General features: G+C 33.6%; 1 protein-coding gene across 1 annotated transcript in view; it reads right to left on the bottom strand.

Moving 5' to 3' along the window:
* The window catches only part of BLTP3B (bridge-like lipid transfer protein family member 3B), an 86,900-nt gene that overhangs the window by 35,404 nt on the left and 26,994 nt on the right, over nt 1-24,502 (bottom strand). The window contains exons 2-11 of the mRNA XM_090272641.1: nt 21,187-21,349; nt 19,865-19,903; nt 19,375-19,466; nt 13,677-13,866; nt 12,770-12,910; nt 11,502-11,672; nt 6,379-6,559; nt 2,629-2,712; nt 1,221-1,403; nt 646-764 (exon numbers count right to left, since the gene is read on the bottom strand). Coding sequence (XP_090128767.1) covers nt 646-764; nt 1,221-1,403; nt 2,629-2,712; nt 6,379-6,559; nt 11,502-11,672; nt 12,770-12,910; nt 13,677-13,866; nt 19,375-19,466; nt 19,865-19,903; nt 21,187-21,349 — 1,363 coding nt within the window. The remainder of the gene's footprint in view (nt 1-645; nt 765-1,220; nt 1,404-2,628; nt 2,713-6,378; nt 6,560-11,501; nt 11,673-12,769; nt 12,911-13,676; nt 13,867-19,374; nt 19,467-19,864; nt 19,904-21,186; nt 21,350-24,502) is intronic.

Below are 24,502 nucleotides of genomic sequence, written 5' to 3'. Positions count from 1 at the left end.
ACACTACTGGACTTTCTATTCATGGTGGACCCCTGGGGCCACAAGTGATAGTTTATGCTCACAAGATGTCTCAGAGTGGGATTGGCCACACTTCGATTACCTTAATAGTGTTTAGAAGGCAGACACCATGGATCACCTGGTATCAATCCACCTAGAGACTAAATTCAACTAGCGGGCAATATTTTATACATATTGTTAGACATCTATGCCATGAGGCTAATGTGTCCTGAGGAAAAAGAAGTTCTGAATTTAGAACCCTCCTATGGTTAGTTCTAATTTGTATTCTTTCCTCTGTAATGAATGTGACTCTGAGTATAATCGATTTCAGAGAGTTCTGTGAATTTTTCCAGTGAATTCTCAAATCTGCAGGCAGTTTATGAAAACCCCTGAACTTGCAGTTGGTATCATCAGTCTTGAGTAGACTTGGCAATCTAAAGCACTGTGACTTTAATGTCACAGTGTGCCTAATCCTGGGAAACTATATACACAAAAATTAACGAACTGATATTTTCTATCTTGTCTAATTTAGGTGTTTCACATATCTGGTCTGATGTTTTTAAATAAAATGGTGGCATTAGTTTATAAGAGTTTCAGGAGACACTAAATGTATTCATCAGAAGATTTAATTTAAAAAGTAAAACATACCTGGTATATATTGAAATCTGCAAGTCTTACCACAACAGAACTAGACATTAACTTAGCTTTGGATTTTTGAGATAATACTGAAGGTGTTTTGGAAGTCCCTTTCAGAGCTGCATCTTTCTCTGTGGGAAACAAAAATTTCTTTTAATTTATTGCATTTTTTTTCTAACAATCGCTCTTTTACTATTATGACAGCTACTAGAAATACAGATGAACTCTGATTTCTCCAATGAGATAATATATGTGGAAACACTTTATATATAAACTGATATGGAAATGTAAGTTATTATAATGATCATTTTTTCATATGAGTGTTCTTTGAACAGGAATCATACGTATATCACATTTAAGACACTCTCACATGATAACTTTCGTTTGAAATAATTATTAAAAACAGAAAGAAACCTACTAGCCATTTAAGAATCTAAAATATTCTATGCCTACGATCTAAATAAGATGCAGAATTTTTATACATTTAAACATAATACTTATTTACAGAAAATATCATATTATGAACACACACTCACACACACAATTAATATTAAAGGAATGCCATAATGTTGTTATAGGTAAAATACCTGTTTGTGTGTGCTGGGGAGAGACATGTGTTGGTGATTTAGGAGGTGAACCTCCATTATGATCCTTTATAGCCTGTTTAAGCATTTCAACGTTGCACTCAAATTCATGTAACAATTCATTGGCCCATCCATTTTTTGTCTTGGTTGCATCACTAAAATACATCCAATGATTACAACTATCTCCTGTAAAATGAATAACAAGAAACTTCACTGAAGAATACATAATTTTCATTTATTCTATTGTGCATCTAATGAGATTTTTTTCATATTCTTAAGGGATTCTTCAATTTTCCAATAAATTTACACCCTTCACTTATTACAGATTTTAATCTTTCTAGAAAATATGAGCAAACAGAATAGAGGGAAGGAAAGTCAAAAGGAAATAATCAGGGAGGGTTTCTATCTAGAGCCTACCCTTGGTAAAATATTACTCAAAGTTTCAATTAGAAGCAGCACTGCTGGTGAACCTTCACTGAATGCTCAACCATCAAAGAAAACAGTCTTTTCATCAAAGAGCTGTTGTAAAGTGACTAACAAAAACTTATCCAGAAAAATGATGAGGATTATTTAAAAAAACTGAAGATACCAATAAAAATTCTCAAGATAGACATCAGGATTATCAGGTTTCTCTGTAGCAACTAAGGAAAGTAATATACATATAAAAGGGTTAAGAAAATGAAATCTACTTTATAACTGAAAGTTTTACCACCCAATATGAATGATTTCTAGAGTTAAAATATTTTAGGTATATGTAACCTAGAAAACTCATTATAGTTATTTGTGTGAATTAAAAACAAAAAGCCACATACTACCAAAATGCAGAGATCGGTATAAGGTCAAATTAATTAATTTGGCCATTAACATACATTCTTTTCTTATTTGAGATAAAGAATCTATCAATATTTGACTATTAAGGAGCCTACTAAATATTATTTATTGATAAGATGTAGAAAATATTAAAAATTTTTCAAAAACAAGTTCCTAGACTCCTACAACTTAGCTAAAATCACTATCCTTTTGCTTTATATTCTTTTTTGATTTTTTAATATCTAAATAGATCACTTAAAAATTCAAACATATTAATAAATTTGTTTTGTCACAATTAACAAAATAGCACAAATATGTGTCCCCTGTGTTCTCAACTTTTAAAAAGTTTTAAATTATTTACTATATTGCCAATATCTAACTATTATACTTTCTAACAATCTACATAAACCTCAATATAAAATGCATGATTATTTTCTATGGCAATTATATTTTCTTGGTAAGATACTATGGGGGAAAAATAACAAATGTCTTGATCTCTTTCTGCTTTTAAAATTAAAACAAAAATAAAACAAAATGAAATAAATTTGCTACATAACTTGAAAGCAAGATTTATGTCTTTTGAAAAAATTGTTATACATACCTGCTTTGTGATAAGGATAATAATCTATAGTTAGCTGTGTAAAAGATAGTTGCATAGCTCCTCCACTAATACGTCTGTTTGACTCTGGGGGAACAAAAAGGGTTGGATTTGAAAGAAAAAAAAAGAATATTAAGCAAGTATCAGAAACAATTTATTATACCTACAGTCTACACAGTAATAAATGTCTCTCTTTTATCATGGATAATACTTAAGAATTTTATGAAATGCAATTCAATCTAATAAGTATTAACCTCGTATCATTTGCAAAGTAATAGGCTAAAAAATGAGGGTGCAGTTACACAACTTTTATATTTACAGCCTTAATGTGTCAAGCATTGTTTTAAACACTTCAAGTATACTTACTCATTTGTTCTTCATAACAACCCTATGAGATAGATACTACTATTATTATGCTCACTTTCTAGATTAAAAAATTGAGACACAAAGAAGTAAAATAGGCAAAGATCATACAGCCAATATGTAGAGTTGGTTTTGAACTCAGGAAATATTTGTCACTACATTATATCATCTTGTCTCTTACTGAAGAGAAAGTGAGTCTATTAGGTTAGGTAAATTGTTCAGGATCACATAGCTATATTAAGATCAAAAGTAGGTAAGTTGTTGTAACTCCAACATCAAACTAAACTTTTAAAACAGCACAGACAAATCAAATACAAATTAAGACCCAGCTATGTACACTCTCTCTTTATTCATTTAACTCTAATTTATCTCAACTAGCAGAATTTCTAGTACAGACATACAACCACTCATTTAAAAACTTTGGACGTAGTATTTAATTCACAGCCCGACACCCTTACTGACGCAGCAGGAGAGAAATTATTCCTAAATCACAATGGGACAACAGCACGCCACTGGGAAAAATAAAGATGAGTTGCTTTTTCACTCTCTTATCAATTAAAAAAAAACAAAAAACCCAGAACCAAATTTTCAGAATTTAAAATTTAAAAGATATTCTATGAAAGTAAAAGTATACACACACACACACACACACACACACACACACACACACACACACACACACACATATATATACATACACAAGGCATATCATACAACACCTCCAGCAGATTCTGAGGCAGTACTCCAAGTAATAAAAAATAGTAATTCCACAGCCAAACTCAAATATTTACATTAAGTGGGTAAAATAAAGATGAGGAATAGCAATGTGTCCATTTAGGTCAAGTTTTTCTAGCAAACAAGTTTTTCACAAACCTAAGCAACAGCATTTCAGAACTTTCGGTATTTCAGAATAGGAGAGAACTAATTACAGATCTGTACAATGAAGAAGATATTTTGGTCAAGGGGTTTCCTCTTTAAAAATACCATTCAGCTTATTCTCTGAGGAAATATGAAAAGTGAAGAATGTAGAAGAACATGGAAAACACTTTCCTCTGTTATTTTGCTTATTATTTAACCTTGACTCCTCATTTTGTTATTTTGGTTTAATTTTTTTAGATTTCCTTCCAAATTACCAACGACACCAAATGACACAAAAATGACCAAAGGAAGGACAATAAACCTTCGCCAAATTCCCAATCTTGCTCACATTTTATGCTGCACCTTTTGATCTGGTAGCCTTACATGATGAAGGCAAGATCATTTCTACTATTAAGTATCCAGGACCAGCCTCAATATTCACTTTCTCAGTTTTAAAAATCCAGAGCAACAATTTTCTTTTCTTTTTCACCTTTCCTCCACCTTCCTCCCCACAGCAATGAAGTTCTTTCTCTTACTCGTTTTTTGTTTTTTTTTTTGCACCAGAGCAACAATATTCATAGCTATGATTCTGAGTTAAGTCTGAAGGACACACGTCAAATATCTCCATTTTTAAAAAATCCTCAGCTTGATCCTCATGCTCACTAAAGTCTGAAAACCACTGTCCTAGAGACAGGACTACTTACTGAACCTTCTAACACTGATGGGCCAGGGACACGCTCTGAGAGAGAAATGTCCCAGAGTCTAGACTAGAGAAGCACGAATTTTCAAAGTAACCAAGAACAGCATCCTGCTACCTGTTACCTTTGTCTATTAAATAAGAAAAAATAAGAGAAACAAAACCTAAGAGGAAAGAAAAAGAAAGCTTGTTAACTGAAATTTAGCTTCCTAACCAAATTTTAGAGTATTGGGAGGAGGGGAAACAAAAATGTTAAACAGCTACACAATTATGTTTATATGCACTTGGGGTCAGAAAACTCTAAACCACCATGCTGAAAACACAACTGCAAATTATAAACAGAGTATGGACAATAATTTATAGAAAATTTTAAAATTTTTTAAAGTTCATTCAAAAGCAAGTCTTACATTCCATCATCTTCTAAGGACATCATACACGCAGTCTTTGATTTTTTTAATCTAATTTTATTAGCATTGATAGCTGACAAGTACTAACTACTAAAACAAAATAAAATTACAAATACATAATATTTATTTTTTTTATTAAAAAAAAAAAGCCCTGTGTTTACTTAGAAGTATTCAAACTGTCAACAAAACAGCCGCAACATTTTTTTGCAATTACAGAATGGCATTCAGTTAACAGACCATTTCATAAAAGCTGTATCAGAGACAACTGAGAATGAAAAATCTACCATCCCCATATATAACTAATTTGTGCTGTGCACCAACAAGAACCTGCTCTAAATTTCATGCCAATTTACAACTCCTATACTGTTCCAGGCAAGGTTAGTGGCTATTAAAAATACCACGAGGAGAGAGCTATCTAAAGACACATTCAGTAATGTGTTAACTATACAAAAAAAAGACACTGTACGGTTTAAAAACAAATCTTACACAGCCTTGTATTTCAATTTTTTTTTTGAGTGAATTGTGTTGAGGGGGTTATAGAACAAGAAAAAAACCACTAGAACCAACTCATTCATCATCATCATCTTCCTCCTCCTCCTCTTGATCTTATCTTCCTCCTTCCTCAACTTTCTTTTTCTTGCCTATTCAGCCTTGAAAACTCCCTTTTTTGCAGCATCAGGCTTTCCTTCCCCCGGGACACAGAATATCCTTTTCGTACTTATTCAGCTTTGCCGCCTTCATTGCATCAGACTGCCTGTCACCTGCAGTCTTGCAACTCCACATCTCTCCCAGCTTCTTAGCAGCATCACCAATGGATAAGCAGGGATGCTCTCCTTAGATTGTGGGGCGATACTCAGAACAAAACAACAAAAAAGCTGAAGGAGGCCTCTTGGGTACACTGGGGTTCTTGAATTTCTTTTCTACTTCCCTTTCAGGAGAGGTACAAGTTTTCCTTTCTCTTTCATAAAGGGCCTTTTCTGACACCTTTGCCAAGTCTTTAAGTTTTTCTTTCTCTTAGCAGACACGATCTTCCACCTCTCTGAGCACTTACAAAACTCTGAGAAGCTGACTGAAGCATCTGGGTGCTTCTTCTTGTGGTCCTACCGGCAAGTTTGCACAGAGTAAGCATATGATGACATTTTGCTTCTTAGTTTCTAAGGTTCTCCTTTGCCCCTGTTTAATTACTTTCCTTCATGGAGCAGAGTTGCTCAGCCCCTGCCCAACTCGCACCTGCCCTAGCACTGTCTCTATGGAGCCTGATAAATGTATGGCAATCTATAATGTTTAACATTACACCTTTCACGTATGTGTCTCTTACGAATGATAAAATTATGACCAATTATACTATGTATAACATATGATAAAAAATAGTTTTATAGTAAATTTTAGAAAAAAACAAAATAGTTTAAAATGAGCAGCTTTCATTACCTTTTTCTTTAGCATGAATATCATCACATATGTGTAGATCTAGATGAGAAATCACTAAATGATAGGAGCTTTCTTTAACATCAAAGTCATTGAATAGTTTCACAATTGCGTCACTTAGATCAGGAGCATTTGAAGTCTGTGGTGTCTTCACTTGCTGCGTAGATGGGGCTACCGTAGAACTCTGAAAGATTCAAAACTGTCTTATCACTGCAAGTTAAGTACTTGAAATTCCCCAAACAATAAAACTTAAAATATTTTTAGGAATAAAGTGATGGAAAATAAGCTAATATATTTTCTTTCATATCAATAACTGAGTTTTCCTTAAATATATTCTGAATTATATAAGAATAAAACTAAAATCCAAAAACTGGAAAACTACACACAATTTAAATATGAAACCAATATGTTTTGGTAAATGTTTTAATAGTTTTATTTACATATTTATAGCTCTTCTTGTCTTAGAAGATACACTTACTATTAAAGGCAGCTTATTTGAATATTATTAGTTCTATACATTAGAGAAAACAAATACAAGCCCTGTATACATCAGCGGTATACACTAGTATATATCCTACAGAAATTAATCACTTCTTTGTAAAAGTGCTTGTGATACTATTTAGTACTGTAAGTGCTCTGGTGCCTCTTACAAAGTATGGTATGTCCTTTGAACTTGGATATCTAAAGAAGCTAGAAAGCAGAAGAGACTTATAACAGAATGCAAGTTCAAATTCCTTTCCCCTCAAAGAGGAAAAGCATAGAATATTAGTAAAGTATATAGACAGACATATATGTGAACCTCTAACAGTCAAAAATAATTCTGCATACATAATCTGATGATCTGATATATTAGCCTAAGAACTCAATGTGAAACTTTGGTAATAATAAACAAAATAAAGACCAAATTTTTCATTAAAAAATATCAAACACTTTCTAATTAAGAACAAATCATTAATTAATAAGAGTAGTTAGTTAGTTATGGAAAATTAAAGTATATATTCTGTGTTTCTACGTATTTGCACATATCTATAAGAAGTATAATTACAATGCAAAAGAATTTCAAAGTATACTCAGTAAATAAAACTCTCCATGAAAATAACTGGAGCCTATAGTCATTAAAGAAAAGATGAAATGTAGTTGTGAAGTCATTAATACTAGGGACTTAAGTAAAACTTTTGGTTAATTGTTACACTGATTTCCATCAGAAAAAAAATTTTTTCTTACGTTTTTTCTCATCTACTTTAAAAGATTTAATCATGTTTTCTCTCTTATTCATCAAGATAAATACTGACACAAATTAAATAAACAAACATTCATCTCTCTACAAACCGCTCACTTAATGCTGTGATAGATTCAGGAGTTTGGGTGCTGTCTGTGGGGGAAAGTGAGTCACAATGAACTCTTTACCTTGTGATTAATCTTATTCTCAATGTAGTCCTCCTTCTTCTCTTAGAGAAGGAAAGAATGAGGATAAGCAAATACTTATGATAAAAGCTGGCTCTCAAATCACGGAGCTAAGCTGTCAACTACTTCACTCTAATACATTGTCTTGATACCTCAAATAATCAGGACATTCTTTATTATACTTAAAGTAGTGATATGACAACTATAACCCAAAGAAGAAACTCTATGGTAATCTGAATGCTTAAATTAATCTATGAAGTATTATAGAATAACAAAAAATACTAATTATAAAGACTAATGACATGGAAGAAAATTGTATATATCCACTTAATACAGGAAAATGCAAATAAATGCATAGGCAAAAAAATCTGTAAGAAGTACCTCAAAATGCTAACATTTATTTTTGATAAGATTATAGAATTTTATTCTTCTTTCTAGTTTCCTAATCTGTAGCTTTATCTAGTTTCTAATCTATATTCTATTTTATATAAACATGCCTACACACATATAAATAAGAGCTATGGTAACATCAACACTTTGTCTATGAGTCTTCAATTTCAGCTACCATCTTTGTTAATGACATCCTAAGCTATTTAAATCATCATTGCAAGCCTTAACAGACCACTGTTTATGTCTATGGTAGCAAAATTGTAAAATATTACATCCTGTACTTCTTCAATTGTTTTTCAACTCCAAAATAGAACTCAATACTTTTTCTTAGCTTTACCTCCCTTAATCAAACCCGCTTCATTCTCTGCATTCCCATAATTAGCTAATAGAACTACCAACTGTTCCCTCTTCTTTATCCTCAACTGATGACTGCTACTCTTCCCAATTTAGCTTTTATTTCTTCTTTAAAACCATTGCCAGAGGTTAAAGTCCACCCCTCCTCTGACGCTAGCTATCTCTTTTTCTGTCCATTCTTTATAATACCGCCATGCCATATTTGACCGTCTTTCCCATTTAAAAACTTCCATGGGCTTCAACACGGGTATAGGAAAAAGTCCAAATTCTTCAACATATAATGCACTTCGTGTTTAGTCACCACATACTTCTGCTTAAAGTCAGTCAGTCTACCTGCCCAGGAAAATTCTATTATTTGCTACAGTCCAGTGTCCTTTTCATCAAACTTTTAAAATTATATCACCCCAGAGAATTATGAAGATTATCTTATGGAATAAATATTACTGGTAGAATGATACAGGGCTTACCATCAATTATCTATCTATTTATTTGTTTTTACGACAGCTCTGAAAAACTTTGATCACATAAATAGGTAGACTGGAATAAAATGAGTTTTGTTTTAGCAATGTAACGCGATTCTTCAAGTCCTTCAAATTACTTTCTAGGACTCACAAAGTGATCTATTATAAAAAATTATTTTTAATAACCTAAAAGGTGACATTTATTAGATCCTCCTTCAAATGTGTTGAAAGTGAACAAGTGAAAATCACCTGACTTGTTTCTTTATCACTGGTCATTCACTTCTGATAAGGATAGAAAGTTTTCAAATTGCCTGTGTTGCTTCCTGAGGTTCCCTCCCCCCACCCCCGGAAAAATCCATTACAGTAAGAATGAGGACAAATAAGAAGAATGCCTTTCATTGTAAAGTAGGATAAGAGTAATTACAGAAAGGGAGAATCAGTCTGACATCTTAACATAAGAACATTCTCAGATAGACCAAGTTTAAGAACTAGTATACATCAAAATGGAAGATGTGGTATTCAGTTTCCTAAAAACCTGCAAAGTTGTCATATATCCCAGAGGCATGTGTACCCCACTCTCAAAAACACGGCTCTAGTAACACCAAATGCTTTATCTTTATCAGGAAATACCATGCTCTTTAACATCACCACACGTTTGCAGTCTTTTTCCTCATCTGAAATACCCTTTCCCTCGCCTATAAACATCTATGCATTTTAAGATTTAATTTCATTATCCTCTTAGTGAAACCTTTCCAAACTCTGTAAGTAGTTGATTAAAACTTCTCTGTGCCTCACTCCTCTTTTTAATTCTGCACCCTAGCATTTGTGCTAAATTGCAATGATTTGGGTTTTTTTTGTTTTTTAAAAAAACCACTTTTATTATTTATTTGTTTTTAGAAAGAGGGGAAAGGAGAAAGAGAGGGGGAGAAAGATCAGTGTGTGGTTGCCTCTCACGCGCCCCCAACTGGGGACCTGGCATGCAACCCAGGCATGTGCCCTCACTGGGAATTGAACCAGCGACACCTGGTTTGCAGGACGATGCTCAATCCACTGAGCCACAGCAGCTAGGGCAATGATTTGTTTTAATTTGATTCCCCATTATACTCTGAGATCCTTGAGGGCAGGGTCAGATAATATTCATTTTTATATCCCCAGTATCTTGCCCTGCACCTTATGACGGAGGAGGCAGGCTATAAATAATGCCAATCCAATAAACATAGGAAGGCTTAAATGTATGTCATTCTCACATACAAGCAAATCTCCAAGCTATAAACCTGAAATACATTACTCAGTTTCCAAAGAAATACTGTACCTTCATAGACATATGATTCCACAATAACCCCTAAGCTTTTATTGAGAGTAGTGAAGAAGAGTGAAGACTGAAGAAACAAAATGGAGTCACTGTAGTCAAGTTAACAAACTAATTAAATAAGAGTAAGCAGAAGCATCACGAAACTATTTTATTTTACTTTAACTAGCCTGATGGCTTAAATTTTCAAACTTTTCAGTTATGGGTCAGTGCCTGGATGTACATAAATCCTACAGATAACAATGTGAAGAACTTAGAAACAAATGTATCCATTATCCACCAGACATACTTAGGAAAGGCTATTTCATTATCCAGACCACCTGGCATCTGGAAGATTACCTTCTTCAACCAACCCAGAGGCTAAAAATGGATAACTGGTTCTTCTCAAGTATGTTTTTTTGTTTGTTTATTTGTTTGTTTTACTATAAAAACTCTCAACTTTTCTCTTTGCTTCTGAACACTCTAGGTATTGCCTGGTAGTGTTTCTCAAATTGCAATTCATTTAAGATCCCTGAATAAAACTTTGTCATTTAAGTCTGGCAAAGACTCCTGATTCATTTTTCTCAATTGACATTTAACATAAAAATTCAATTGTACTTTTTATAAAATTATGAAGGCACTACACAATGGGATTTTCAATATCACTTCAACAAACATTTTCATGGTAAATTCTCAGAATTTAGTACTGGGAAAGATTTTTAGAAAATCTTTTACTCTTCAGACAAAACTACTACTGCTTCTGATTTTTAAAAAGTAATTGGTATGGTCCCCTCATTTTTGCACCAGTCATCAGACAACTTGAACAGTTTTGTGATTAACTTCAGCAATTCCCCAGGGTTTCAGTTTTCTGCACTATTAATTCTCATATACCACCCTTGACTATAATTACCTAGGTTTTTTTCCTTTTGTCTTTACTTTAGTGATTTTAAAATTGTATATTTTTAACTTCCTGAAAAGAGGTATCAAAGATTTTTGTCCTCATTAATTCTAGTGCCTAATACAGGCCTCCAGACAAGCACTATAGAGAGAAAAATACAATTAATAAATGTTTTCATATAGGTACCAAGTATATAAAATTATACAGTAAGATATATAAGATTCTTGGACTCAGAGTATTACAATTTATTTCACATAAACTATCCATATTCTGATTTTAAAACCATTTACACGTAAAGTAAGGTTTTTTCCTGTTAGCTTAAAGAGCATACCTGTGTAGGTTCAGGAGCCATACTCTTCCTTTGTTCTGTTGATTTTTCTATTGCTTCACTAAGAGATTTTGCATATTGTACCATAGCCTTCAATTGAGAATCCGTTAAAACCCATAATAAGTCATCCAATATTAGAACTAACTTTGTTGCAATGACATTGCAGTCTTTTAACTGTCAAAAAAAAAAATTGATTCATAAAATTAAGCCAAGAAATAAAACGTATAATGTACTTGTTTTTAAAAAGTTTAATTTTTGAATGGAATTAAATATGGATCCTTCCTTCATTCACCCAATATTTAATGAGTTCCAAAAGTACAGAAAAATATCTTCTAGTATTGGCGATACAGTGGTAGAAAAGACTGACAAATTCCTGTTCCTAAACAGGTAAAATGAATATAGGTACAAATACTTTATTTATAACTAATAAATCATTTAATTATCTTTGTTAATTCAACTAATTCTAGTAGCAAAAAGGGCATTAACAGTAATTAAAAACTAAAATGCTATTTTAATCACATACTCTAAAAAATATTTTTCCAATTTAATTTAATATAGTAATTTGTGTCTAGTGATACATAACACGCTGTTGGAACTTTAAGCCATGGCTAAAATAAGGTATTACTCTGTGATTAAATTTCATCACAATCCATAGTAAACTCTCAACTTCTGATATCCTTAAATACCTATCCTCCCTATTTATCTTAATTACCAGTCACATCTTAATAATCATCTAAAGCTAGTAGTCTTGGTTACTAAAGCTTACCCACTTCTGAGTGATTCAATAGGAGAAATAAAATTGTGAAACTGTTAATATTCAACGGATATCTGGTAATCATGAAAAGTAAAAATCTAGCCCTGGCTAGTGTGGCTCAGTGGATTGACCGCCAGCCTATGAACCAAGGAGTCGCTAGTTCGATTCCCAGTCAGGGCACATGCCTAAGTTGTGGGCCAGGTCCCCAGTTGGGAGTGTGGAAGGAGCAACCACAGATTGATGTTTCTCTCTCTCTTTCTCCCTCCCTTCCCCTATCTCTAAAAATAAATAAAATGTTAAAAATAAATAAATAAAATAAAAATCTAAGTATTAAATCTAGATGACTGAAAAATGTTAAGATTACAGGAGGTTTCTTTAAATATTGCTTAAGCTACTACGTTTCCTTTTATTTTGCACTGTTTTAATATGACAATGTTTTACCTAAATATTATTTTTAATTTCCTGTCAATTCCAATAGTTATCACATGAATCAAAAAGGAAAACCCTGCTAACTTACTCTTCTTTTAAGTGTGACTCTGATTTTTGATTGGTTGGTTATTAATCGAACAGGAGCGCACATAATTTCAAGTTGTGAACTTTGGGTAGCATCTGCCTCTATTCGAATCATCTGCCAATTTATTTCTTTAAATGTCAAAACCTAAAGAGAACACAAACATTAGCTTCACTTACACATGCAAAATAGAATGAAAAAAATGAAGATTAAAAAAAAAATAGAAATGTACCCTTTCACTAATTTTCATGACATTCTAGGTGGTGAAGTCACTATGATTATGTTTTGGAAAATTGTCTACTTCTAACAAATTCAGCAACACATCCTCCTAATTATATTCATCATCTGTAAAACTGTTAATGCTTTTATTCTAACTAATTTAATTTTAATATAAAGCACAAAGAGTATTTGAATCATGTGACCAAAATTTTAAATGACATATTTTATATTTTAGTTTGTAAATGTAAAATTCAATGCTGAGTAGCTGTAAAGTTAAAATAGGACTTATTAACTCTGTAAGTTGAGAGATTTATTACAATGAAAACATTATAGATGTACATTTAATAATGATTAAGAATAAAATAGAAAGGAGTAGTCAAAAAGCAAGAGTAAATCTAGTAATATGTGAATCTAGGTAACCATAACAAGTAATTAAGAAGTAATTATTTTAAACATCTGCCCTGGCTGGTGTTGCTCAGTGGGTTGAGTGGTTTGATTCCTAGTCAGGGCACATGCCCTGGGTTGCAGATCAGGTACCCAGGTAGAGGCATTCGAGAGGCAACCACACATTGATGTTTCTCTTTCTCTCTTTATTCCTCCCTTCCCCTCTCTCTATAAATAAATAAAATCTTCTGTTTTTTAAATAAACATTTATCAGTGACTAAAATAGTTAAACAAAGAAAAAAATCTTTACCTCTCCTCTCTGTGGATCTTGAATACGAGTAAATCTTAAATCTCCATGTTCCCAGTTTGCATTTACGCTATAGATCCGTAACTGGGAAAGTTCAAAGGATGCATTGAAGGCTTTTGCTCCAATGCGGATGGCAATGGAATTTACTGAAACAGTAATTCCCTCAACTACTTTTTCAGCAAAGCCGTATTCACTGGAAAAGTAAAGAAAAATAATAATAATGTGCTAAAGCCAAAAAATACCATTAAAACAAAAGTTATGTTAATATTCTCACACAGGTATACAAACTATCATAATTATTAATATTGTTTTTAAAAACAATTTTTTGTTAAAACAGCAGTCTAACCTGGTTACATGTAAGTAATAAAAATGCTTTTCTTAAAATGATGAACAATTTTTATAACTTGAGGGCATTCCCAAAATTAAATTTTTATAATCAGTTTCTAAAAATAATTAGTCTAGACAACTTGTATCTACAGCATAAATAAGAGAGCTAAATTCTTGATACAAAGAGTGATAAAAAGTCCAGTTGGTGGATAGGGACCTGCAAAAAAATGAAACTAGACCACCAACTAACACCACACACGAGAATAAACTTAAGATGGATCAAAGACTTAAATGTAAGCCGTGACACCATAAAAGTCCTAGAGGAAAACATAGGCAAGAAAATATCAGATATCTCACGTAACAATCTCTTCACGGATACATCTCCTAAAGCAAGAGAAATAAAGGAAAAAATAAATAAATGGGATTACATCAAACTGAAGTTTCTGCTCAGCAAAAGAAAACATCAGCAAGATGAAAAGGAAACCAACCATATGGGAAAACATATTTGCCAATGACATCACAGACAGGGGACTGATTTCCAAAATATATAAAGAGCTGATACGACTCAACATCAAGAAAACAAACAACCCAATTAAAAAATGGGCAAGGGACCTGAACAAACACTTCTCCGAAGAGGACATACAGAAGGTCCATAGACACATGAAAAAATGCTCAACATCATTAGCCATCAGGGAGATGCAAATAAAAACCACAATGAGATACCATTTTACACCAGTCAGAATGGCCATCATCAACAAATCAACAAGCAACAAGTGCTGGCGAGGATGTGGAGAAACGGGAACCCTACTGCACTGTTGGTGGGAATGCAGACTGGTGCAGCCACTATGGAGAACAGTATGGAAATACATCAAAAGATTAAAAATGGAACTGCCTTTTGAACCAGCGACTCCACTACTAGGATTATACCCGAAGAATCTTGAAACCCCAATTCAAAAGAACTTATGCACTCCTATGTTCATTGCAGCCCTGTTTACAATAGCTAAGTGCTGGAAACAACCTAAGTGCCCATCTGTAGATGAGTGGATCAAAAAACTGTGGTACATTTACACAATGGAATACTATGCAGCAGAAAGAAAGAAGGAACTCCTGCCATTTGCAACACCATGGATGGAACTAGAGAGAATTATGCTTAGTGAAATAAGCCAGGCAAAGAAAGAAAAATACCATATGATATCACCTAATACAGGAAACTAAAGAACAACACAAACAAAGGAACTAAATAGAACAAAGAGCAGAATAGCAGTCAATAGGGGGGAGGGGAGAGGGAGAGAAGGGGGATAAGTAAGGGAAGGGTTTAATTAAAGAGCCTGTATGAAAGACTCATGGACATGGACAATGGGGAGGGATATGATTGTGGGAGAGGGGGTGGGTTGGGTGGGGGAGAGAAATTGGGGGAAAAGGGGACAACTGTAATTGAAAAACCAAAATTAAAAAATTAAAAAAAAAAAAAAGTTCAGTTGGAATATAATCTCATAATTTAGGAACAAGGTAACAAAAAGTTCACATTCTCTAATTCTATTCAAGAAATATTTACTGTGCAGCTACTATGTGAACAACGCTGGGATACAAGGAAAACCAAAATACAGTTATGGTATTATAGGGCTCACGAGTTACTTGGGGAGGGGAAAAAAAAAAAATCCCTAGTGACTGAAACATGAGGCTATCTGTAATTAAGTGTTTTTAAAAAGAAATCATTGGTATACTTAGAAGAGGAAGAAATTGCTTATAACTAGGGAGAAATATGTCCAGGAAAAAAAAAAAAAGAACTTTCCGTGGGAGGAGATGGGAAGGAAGGGAAATCCTGGAATAGGAAAAAGCATGAACAAAGGCACAGATAAATAGGAAAGCAGAGGTTATATTTTGAGAATAATGAATACAGTAGTATAGTATAACTGGAATATAGACTATCAATATATTTTGGCAGGAGGGGTGGTGAAAGTTTGTCCAACTGGCACATTATTTCAATTATTATCAATATGACTATGATTCCTAAATCTATGTCTCTATCCAAATCTCTCCCTTCAGGCTATAAAATTCAAATGTCCACTACATAGCTCCACCAGGCTTGCTCTCACACATTTCAAAGCCAAGACGTACAAAAGTGAACCCGTCATCTTTATGGATCATGTATATGCCTCCAGTGTATCTGCCGCTATGCGTTTTGATTTACTATCTTATTGAAAAAGTAAATCACTTAACCTTTCTAAGCCTCATGTGACTTACCTCTATGCAATATATTTTTTAAAATTTTTATTTATTAATTTGAGAGAGAGGAAGAGGGTGAAAAGAGAGAGAGACAGGAACAAGTCTGCTGTCCACCACCCATGTACTCATTGGCTGCTTGTAGCATGTACCCAGAATGGGGATCGAAATCACAAATTTGGTGTATCAGGACAACACTCCAGCCAACTGACCTACCCAGCCAGGGCCTGCCTTATCTCTTAAATCAGGTAATACTTTGTAGGTTATCTGTAGATTGCATAAAATAATGCATATTAACCAAACAGTCCACCTCTTCTGATACTTCACAAAAATAACTATTACTTGTAGTATTAACAGTAGTATTTATTATTAATACTATTGAAAGTCTGTGAGCCTGTTTCTTCATTTGTAAAATGAAAATAATACCTATTTCAAAAGATTGTTGTGGTTCTTAACTGAGACAGTATATGTGAAATAATTTATATAGTCCTTGGCTTGCCTGACACAGCTGTTATAAAAAGAGGTGACCATCTAACTTGGGTTTAGAGAATTAAGAGTCAAAGAGTAAGAACTCACCAGCATCCTAGAGAGGAGCTGCTTTTATCCTAAGGACAAATACCAGTCACTTAGGCAGAAATATTCCTGGAGTTGGAAAGAATATTTCTATAATAATTATACGGGAATACCCTTCAGAATATTCATCCCTATCTATTCTAATGTATGCACATTAAAAAGCATTACATCTCTCGCTAACATGGCTCAGTGGATTGAGCGCCAGTCTGAGAAACGAAAGGTCGCTGGTTCGACTCCCAGTCAGGGCACATGCCTGGGTTGTGGGGCGTGCAAGAGAACCAATCCCATATCAATGTTTCTCTCCCTCTCTTTCTCCTTCCCTTCCCCTCTCTCTAAAACTAAATAAAATCTTTAAAAAGTGTTACAATAGTTTTGCAGTATTTACTATCAGCAGGGTGATACCTGTATCAATGACTAAGTCTGCACATTTATGGTTATGTTATCCCTTGTAAATTAAAAAGATAAAATTTCTGTTTACAAGTAAGTTTCTTCTAAGCCTATTAATTATTTATTTCCCTCTATTTTAATCTCTTAGCTGGAAACAAAATCAAACAGGTCAGTGTTTCCCTAAGTTGCACTGACTATAAAGAATTGTTAAAAATACATATTCATATTCTTTTTTTATTGATTTTTTTTTTTTTTTTTTAGAGAAGGAGAGAGAGAGAGAACACATCGATTTGTTGTTTTGTTGTTTTACTGATTTATGCCCTAACCAGGGGTCAAACCCACAACCTTGGAGTATTGGGACAATATTATAATCAACTGAGCTACTGGCCAGGGCCCGTATTCATATTCTTAACAATCACTATAGACCTAATGAATCATAATTTCAAAAGAAGGTGCCTAAAAGACTCTGAAGACTTAGTAAACACCCTAAGTGATTGTTACAATCAGGCAAGTCTGAAAAACATGGAAATAGATGAACCACACTGCCTTGCTTCAAAACATAAAGACTGTCAGCATCGCCCTGGCTGGTGTGGCTCAGTGGATTGAGCGGCAGCCTGTGAACCAAGGGTCGCTGGTTTGATTCCCAGTCAGGGCACATGCCTGGGTTGTGGGCCAGGTCCCCATTTGGGGGTGTGTGCGAGGCAACCACACACTGATGTCTTTCTCCCTCTTTCTCCTTCCCTTCCCTTCTCTCTAAAAATAAATACATAAAATCTTAAAAAAAAAAAAAAAAGGTCTCGTGTAATTTAAAAAAAAAAAAAAAAGAAAGGACTGTCATCATGATTACAAAGCCAAATTACAAAGAGTATTGATATTATAAAAACATGAATTAGGAAGAACACTATCAACGACATTTAGCACGTATACTGACAAAATACCTAATTTCTGCCACACCTAATTAAAATCTTTCATTAATAGCAATTTTCTTGATCTCTTCCTCCTTCAATAATCTTACAAACATCTCTACTTTCTAATATTTTTTGACTCTAGCCAATTTAAAAGACCAACTGCTCCAATCTACTCCATCAAACTGGAAAATATTCATTAAAATCTCAAATTGCTGGACAATGCAAAACTACAAAGAAGTTCATGTGACCGCTCTTTTCCCAGAAGTGCAAATATAAATTGCACATCTGCTAGAATACGCCGTGTAAAGGTGGTTTAACCTTGGTGAAAGAGGGTGGTGTAAGTGCGTGTATGTGCATGTGCGTCTAAGCTTCACTGGTTTTACTCTGTACCTAGAATACTATAAATGTTCAGGGCTGCCAAGCTGTACAATTGGAGGAGGCACCAATCACATTAGAATCTATGTGAACAAGCCCTGGCTGCTGTGGCTCAGTGGACTGAGCATCGGCCTGCGAACCAAATGTCGCTGGTTTGATTCCCAGTCAGGGCACATGTCTAGGTTGCACGTCAGGTCCCCAGTTGGGGGCTCGGGTGAGAGGCAACCACACAGTGATGTTTCTCTCCCTCTCTTTCTCCTTTCTCCTCTCTCTAAAAATAAATAAACAAACAATAATTTAAAAAATAAATCTACGTGAACATTTTACATTAATAGTTGCACAATCTAAAACAGTGCAAAATCCTGCCTTGAGAAAATGATGTATAGTACAAGATCCAAACATACTGAATGCAAAAATAAATAGGCATTTCGTTAAAGATCTATTTTTCAAGAACTATTCTAACTTTTCAAGAAGGCTTTGTAAAATGAGTGACATATTTCTATTTTATTAGCATCTGATTTTGTCTATCAAAATATAATTTGCGAGCATTCTTTATTTCATAAATTTTAGAGTAATGCAAAAGGTCTGCAATTTTTTAGGCATCAATTTAACTCTTTATCAATGTGCAGAATAAATGATATGCATCTGATTTATAGCATGCCTAAACTCCTCTGCTACCTCTCTGCCTTTGGTTGATAATTACTATTTAAATATCAAGAAAAGCAAGATAAATAGAAAAGGCTAAAAAATCAATTCTGCTACTTTTGTAACATACATACTAACCTTTAAAATATTTGATGAGAGAGGTGACTAAAATAGTGAATTTTATGTTACATTACTGCAGATAATAGAGATGACTAATAAAAATTTTCCTTTGCCAGTCATACAGATTAATGGAAATAGTTTACCTTTGTCCTGAAGCAGTTGCAATTGGTGATGGGCCATTAGGATTTCGTGGTTCTTCACATGTACTCATTTCCATTATCACTTTATCTAGGGACTAATAAAAATACATTTAAAGAGTAAACGATTAAATATTTTTTTATTTTATGTATATTACAAAAATATTATTGAAGACTACATTCTCTTTCATTTCTTTATGAGCAAAGTAAACAGGAAGTGAGCAGAGTCATTTTAAATGTCTCTCTAAAGGCCTAAAAAGACAAATATGAAAACAGAAAACAATGTGTTCAGTCCTTTCTCAAGGCACTTACTATCTGGTAGAAAAGTTGTATTATTGGAGTATGAGAGAAAAACTCTAAGAAGTAGCCATATACTGCTGAGATCATCAGCTTTTACAGAAGTGCAGTTTCTAATCCGAGAATGCATTAATAGTAAAAGAGTAGTTAGATCATATGCTTATATAAATGTTTATTTCTGAGGCAATTCAGGACGCACCAAACAGATGGGATGTGTTTTCAGTTTTGTCCATGGGATCTAAAAAAAATAAAAATAAGTTTTTGCTTTAAAACAAGTCATTAAAAAAATGTAAAACAGTAACCAACACAGTTTCTCTCTTAATATAATGATAAACATATTAAATTGTATTAGATGACTTATTTCTTAAATTGCAAAATATTAAATAAGCAATTCATTCATACTCTCAAAATCAGTAGCACCTATATTATTACATAAAAGACGAGTCATATTTTCTTAGTCATCTTTTGAAATAAAAATATCTTCTTAAATATCTTCTTCTCCCAGTCCTTAAAACATATTTCAATTTCAGAATTTTAGCCAAGACTTCCCAGCAAAGCATAATTTGTATTTTGCTCATTTAAACAATTTTTTATATTCTGGAATTCTGACCAATCTTATTGTACATATTCAAGACAAATGCAAAATGAGGTCATTGTTGTAAAACACAGGCAATATCAAATAAATAATATTCAAACATAACCTACACTCAAATATCATATCTTTGTAGACATTTAGGTTTATGAAGGATAGAACAAAATATTAAGGAGACTATCTTTTTTCCACAATCTTTTCTTTTGGTGCCCAATTTTAATTTTATGAAACAAATTAGTATTCACTGATTCTACTGAGCAGATTTTCAAACTAAGCCAAGTCATTTGTAAATTTATAATTTATTTATTTTTAGACAAAGAAAGAAGTATCAGTTTTTGTTTATGGATTCATTGGTTAATTCTTGTATGTAACCTGACCAAGGACTGAACCCACACTCTTGGCGTACACGGTCGATGCTCTAACCAAGGAAGTTACCGAGCCAAGACCAAACTGATCCTAGTCTTTAAGAGCAAGAAGTTATATGACTTGATTAGTGTCAAGGCAACTAGGGATAAGTTTTAATAAGTAGTAATAATAATAATTTGAAATGTCTTCATTTAAAATAAAATGTTCACTTATCAGAAATTAAATTGTTGCATTTGACAAGTCCTATTAAAAAGTTTCAATGTGCCAAATTTAACCAATTATGTTGTTAATAAACTACCAATAATTTCATTTAAATGTTAATAACATTAAATTTTAAATGAAAATTAAAATCAATAAATTAATAACTAATATATTAGTATATGACTAAACTCATAAGACACATGTTCTTGTAAATATCTAGACTAAGGTATTTGTGTTTTTAAGCTATGTTAATAAAAATAATTTTTTTACAGAATTATCTAAAACAAAATATTTATTTTAAAAGCTAGGGGTGAAATTAAAAATTAAAAACAGAAAATGCTTTTCACAGATATCAGTCTCACCCTAATAGATGCTTTATTACAAAAAACTTTGTTGATAGCAAGCCATGTTGGCAAATCCAACATATTCTGGAGGACTTCTTCATCCAACTCCAAATTCTTCAGTTCACCTTCTCCTTTAAGGGTACTTAGATTTATCTTGTCAGGAGATAAATTTTTGGTAAATCTGAAAGAGAGTATATATTGACACTTATTTTAGTGTCAGTTCAGTAGTCATTCTTGCAAATATATAGAGCATTGAAAATTTAATAGCAGTAAGAAACCCAAAACCACAGTGACAGGCTCTACTTTAATTCATGTTTTTATCTCCCTTGTCTGTAGTTCTTATAGGAAGCTACAGTGTTTTTGTCCTATATTTGAATATCCCCATACATAATCAAAACTCTGGTCTCACTGCCTTGCAAATTTATGAACATTTACTGAGTATCTGCTATTTTCTAGACGCTACAAAAGGCAGTGCATATCACATTCTGTTCACTTTGTTACATACTACATGAGAGGAGGGGATATTTCTATTCTACTAACCAACCTACAAAGAAGATAAGGAAAAAAGGGACCCTTTAGAAGTACCAGCAGCAGCAGTAGTCACCACCATTCATCATTACAAGAATAATGATCAATACAGTAGCACCCCTTTTCTTTTTAATTTATTTTCAATCACAGTTGACATATATTATGTTAGCTTCAGGTGCATAACCCAGTGATTAGACATTTATATAACCAATGAAGTGATCACCCTGATAAACCTAGTATCCATCTGATACCATACAGCTATTTAAAAATTGACTATATTCCCTACGCTGTACTTTACAGCCCCATGAGTTTTTGTAACTACCAATTGTACTTAATTTCTTCACCTTTTCCAACCTTCTGCCAATCTGCCTCCCCTCTGGCAACCATCAAAATGTTCTCTGTACCTATGAGTCTGTATCACTTCTGCTCGTTCATTTATTTTGTTCTTTAAATTCCACAATATAAGTGAAATCACATGACATTTGTCTTTTTCTCTGATTTATTTCACTCAGAATATCCTCTAGATCTATCCTTGTTTTTGCAGGTGGCAAGATTTCATTCTTTTTTATGGCTGAGTCATATTCCATTGAAATGAACATATGGATGTATATGTCTTTTTAATTTAGTGTTTGGATTTTCTTTGAATATCCAGAAATGGAATTGCTGGGTCCTTCTCTTTGTCCCGTGTCACAGCCTTTGTTTTAAAGTCTATTTTGTCTGGTGTTAAGTACTGCTACCCCACCTCTTTGGTTTTGTTTTGTTTCCATTTTCATGAATTATCTTTTTCCATCCCTTTACTTCCTTTTTTAAAATTAATGATTTACTGTTTATGCTATTTCAGTTGTCCCAAATTTTCCCCCTTTGCTCCCTCCACCCAGCCCGCTCCCACACTTCCATAGTCAATACCCACACTGTTGTCCGTGCCCATAGGTCCTTCACATATGTTCTTTGCCTCATCCCTTTACCTTCTTTCAGTCACACCTCTCTCCTCCCTTCTTACTGCTGTCAGTCTGTTCCATGATTCTATGCCTCTGGGGTTGTTTTGCTCATTAGTTCATTGTGTTCGTTAGGTTCCTGTATTAGGTGAGGTCATATGGTATTTGTCTTTTGCAACCTGGCTTATTTCACTTAGCAAAATAGTCTCCAGTTCCATCCATGCTGTTGCAAAAGGCAGGAGTTCCTTCTTTCTTTCTGTTGAGTAGTACTCCATAGTGCAAATGTACCACAGTTTTCGATCCACTCATCTACTGATGGGCAGTCAGGCTGTTTCCAGCACTTACCTATTATAAATAGCACTGCTATGAACATAGGGGTGCCCAAATTTTTTGGATTGATGTTTCAGGGTTCTTAGGGAATATTTCCAGCAATGGAATCACTGGGTAAAAAGGCAGTTCTATTTTTAATTTTGAGAAAATTCCATGCTGTTTTCCACAGTGGTTGCACCAATTTGCATCCCACAAACAATGTACTAGGGTTCCCCCTTCTCCACATCCTCACCAGCTCTTGTTATTCATTGACTTATTGATGACGGACGTTTAGCAGGTGTGAGGTGACATTTCATTGTGGTTTGCCTCTCTCTGATGGCTAGTGATGTTAAGCAGTTCTTCCTATGTCTATGAACCATCTGTATGTTTTCCTTGGAGAAGTGTCTCTCCAGGTCCTTGGTCCATTTAAATGGATTGCTTGTCTTGCTGGTATTGGGTTGTATGAGTTCTTTATACATTTTGAAGATATATCCGATATATCTGCTTGTCTGATATACCCGATATATCTCCTAGGGCAAGGGAAATAAAGAGAAAAAATAAACAAAATGGACTACATCAAATTAAAAATCTCCTGCACAGTTAAAGAAATCATCATCAAAATAGAAAGGAAACTGACTATATGGGAGAACGTATTTCTATCCCTTTACTTTCTCAGTCTGTGTGTGTCTTTCAATCTGAAGTGAAGCACACGTAAGGGTCTTTTTTTCTTAATCATTCTTAGCCGCTGTATGTCTTTTTAATTAGATCATTTAATCCATTTGCATTTAAAGTAATGTTGACAGTATGTACTTATTGCCAATTTATTTTTCATATTTTTATCTTATTTTTTATTCTTCTTTTTAAAGAAGACCCTTTAACATTTCTTGTAATACTGGTTTGGTGGCGATGAACTCCTTCAACTTCTTTTTGTCTGGGAAGTTTTGTCCTTATTTTCTAAGTGATAGCTTTCTAGGTAATCTTGGTTGTAGGTCCTTGCTTTTCAACACTTGGAATATTTTATACCAGTCCCTTCTGGCCTGAAATGTTTCTGTTGAGAAATCAGCTGACAGTCTTATGGCAGCTCCCTTGTGGGTAATTAACTGCTTTTCTCTTGCTTCTTTTAAGATTCTCTTTTTGTCTTTAACCTCTGGCATTTTAACGATGGTGTGTCCTGGTGTGGGCCTCTTAAAGTTCATCTTGTTTGGGACTCTGCACTTCCTGAACTTGTATGCCTATTTTCTTCACCAGGTCAGGGAAGTTTTCTCTCATTATTTTTTTCAAATAGGTTTTCAATTCCTTGTTCTTGCTCTTCTCCTTCCAGCACCTCCATGATGCAAATGTTGGAACACTTGAAGGTGTCCCAGAGGCTGCTTAAACTATCCTCATTTTTTTTTTTTATTCTTTTTTCTTTTGCTCTTCTAATTGGGTGTTTCCTGCTTCTTTGTCTTCCAAATCACTGCTTCATCTACTCTGGGTTGATTCTTTTAATGTAGTCCTTATTTCATTTAATGAATTCTTCATTTCTGTCTAGTTCTTTTTGTTTTCTATCTCTATTTTTAAGT

This window comes from Furipterus horrens, unplaced genomic scaffold (genome assembly GCF_987537825.1).
Source record: "Furipterus horrens unplaced genomic scaffold, mFurHor1.1.pri manual_scaffold_4, whole genome shotgun sequence".
Lineage (NCBI taxonomy): Eukaryota > Metazoa > Chordata > Mammalia > Chiroptera > Furipteridae > Furipterus > Furipterus horrens.
Note: the sequence above shows the minus strand (reverse complement) of the source record. Positions and strands in the feature narration are given on the sequence as shown.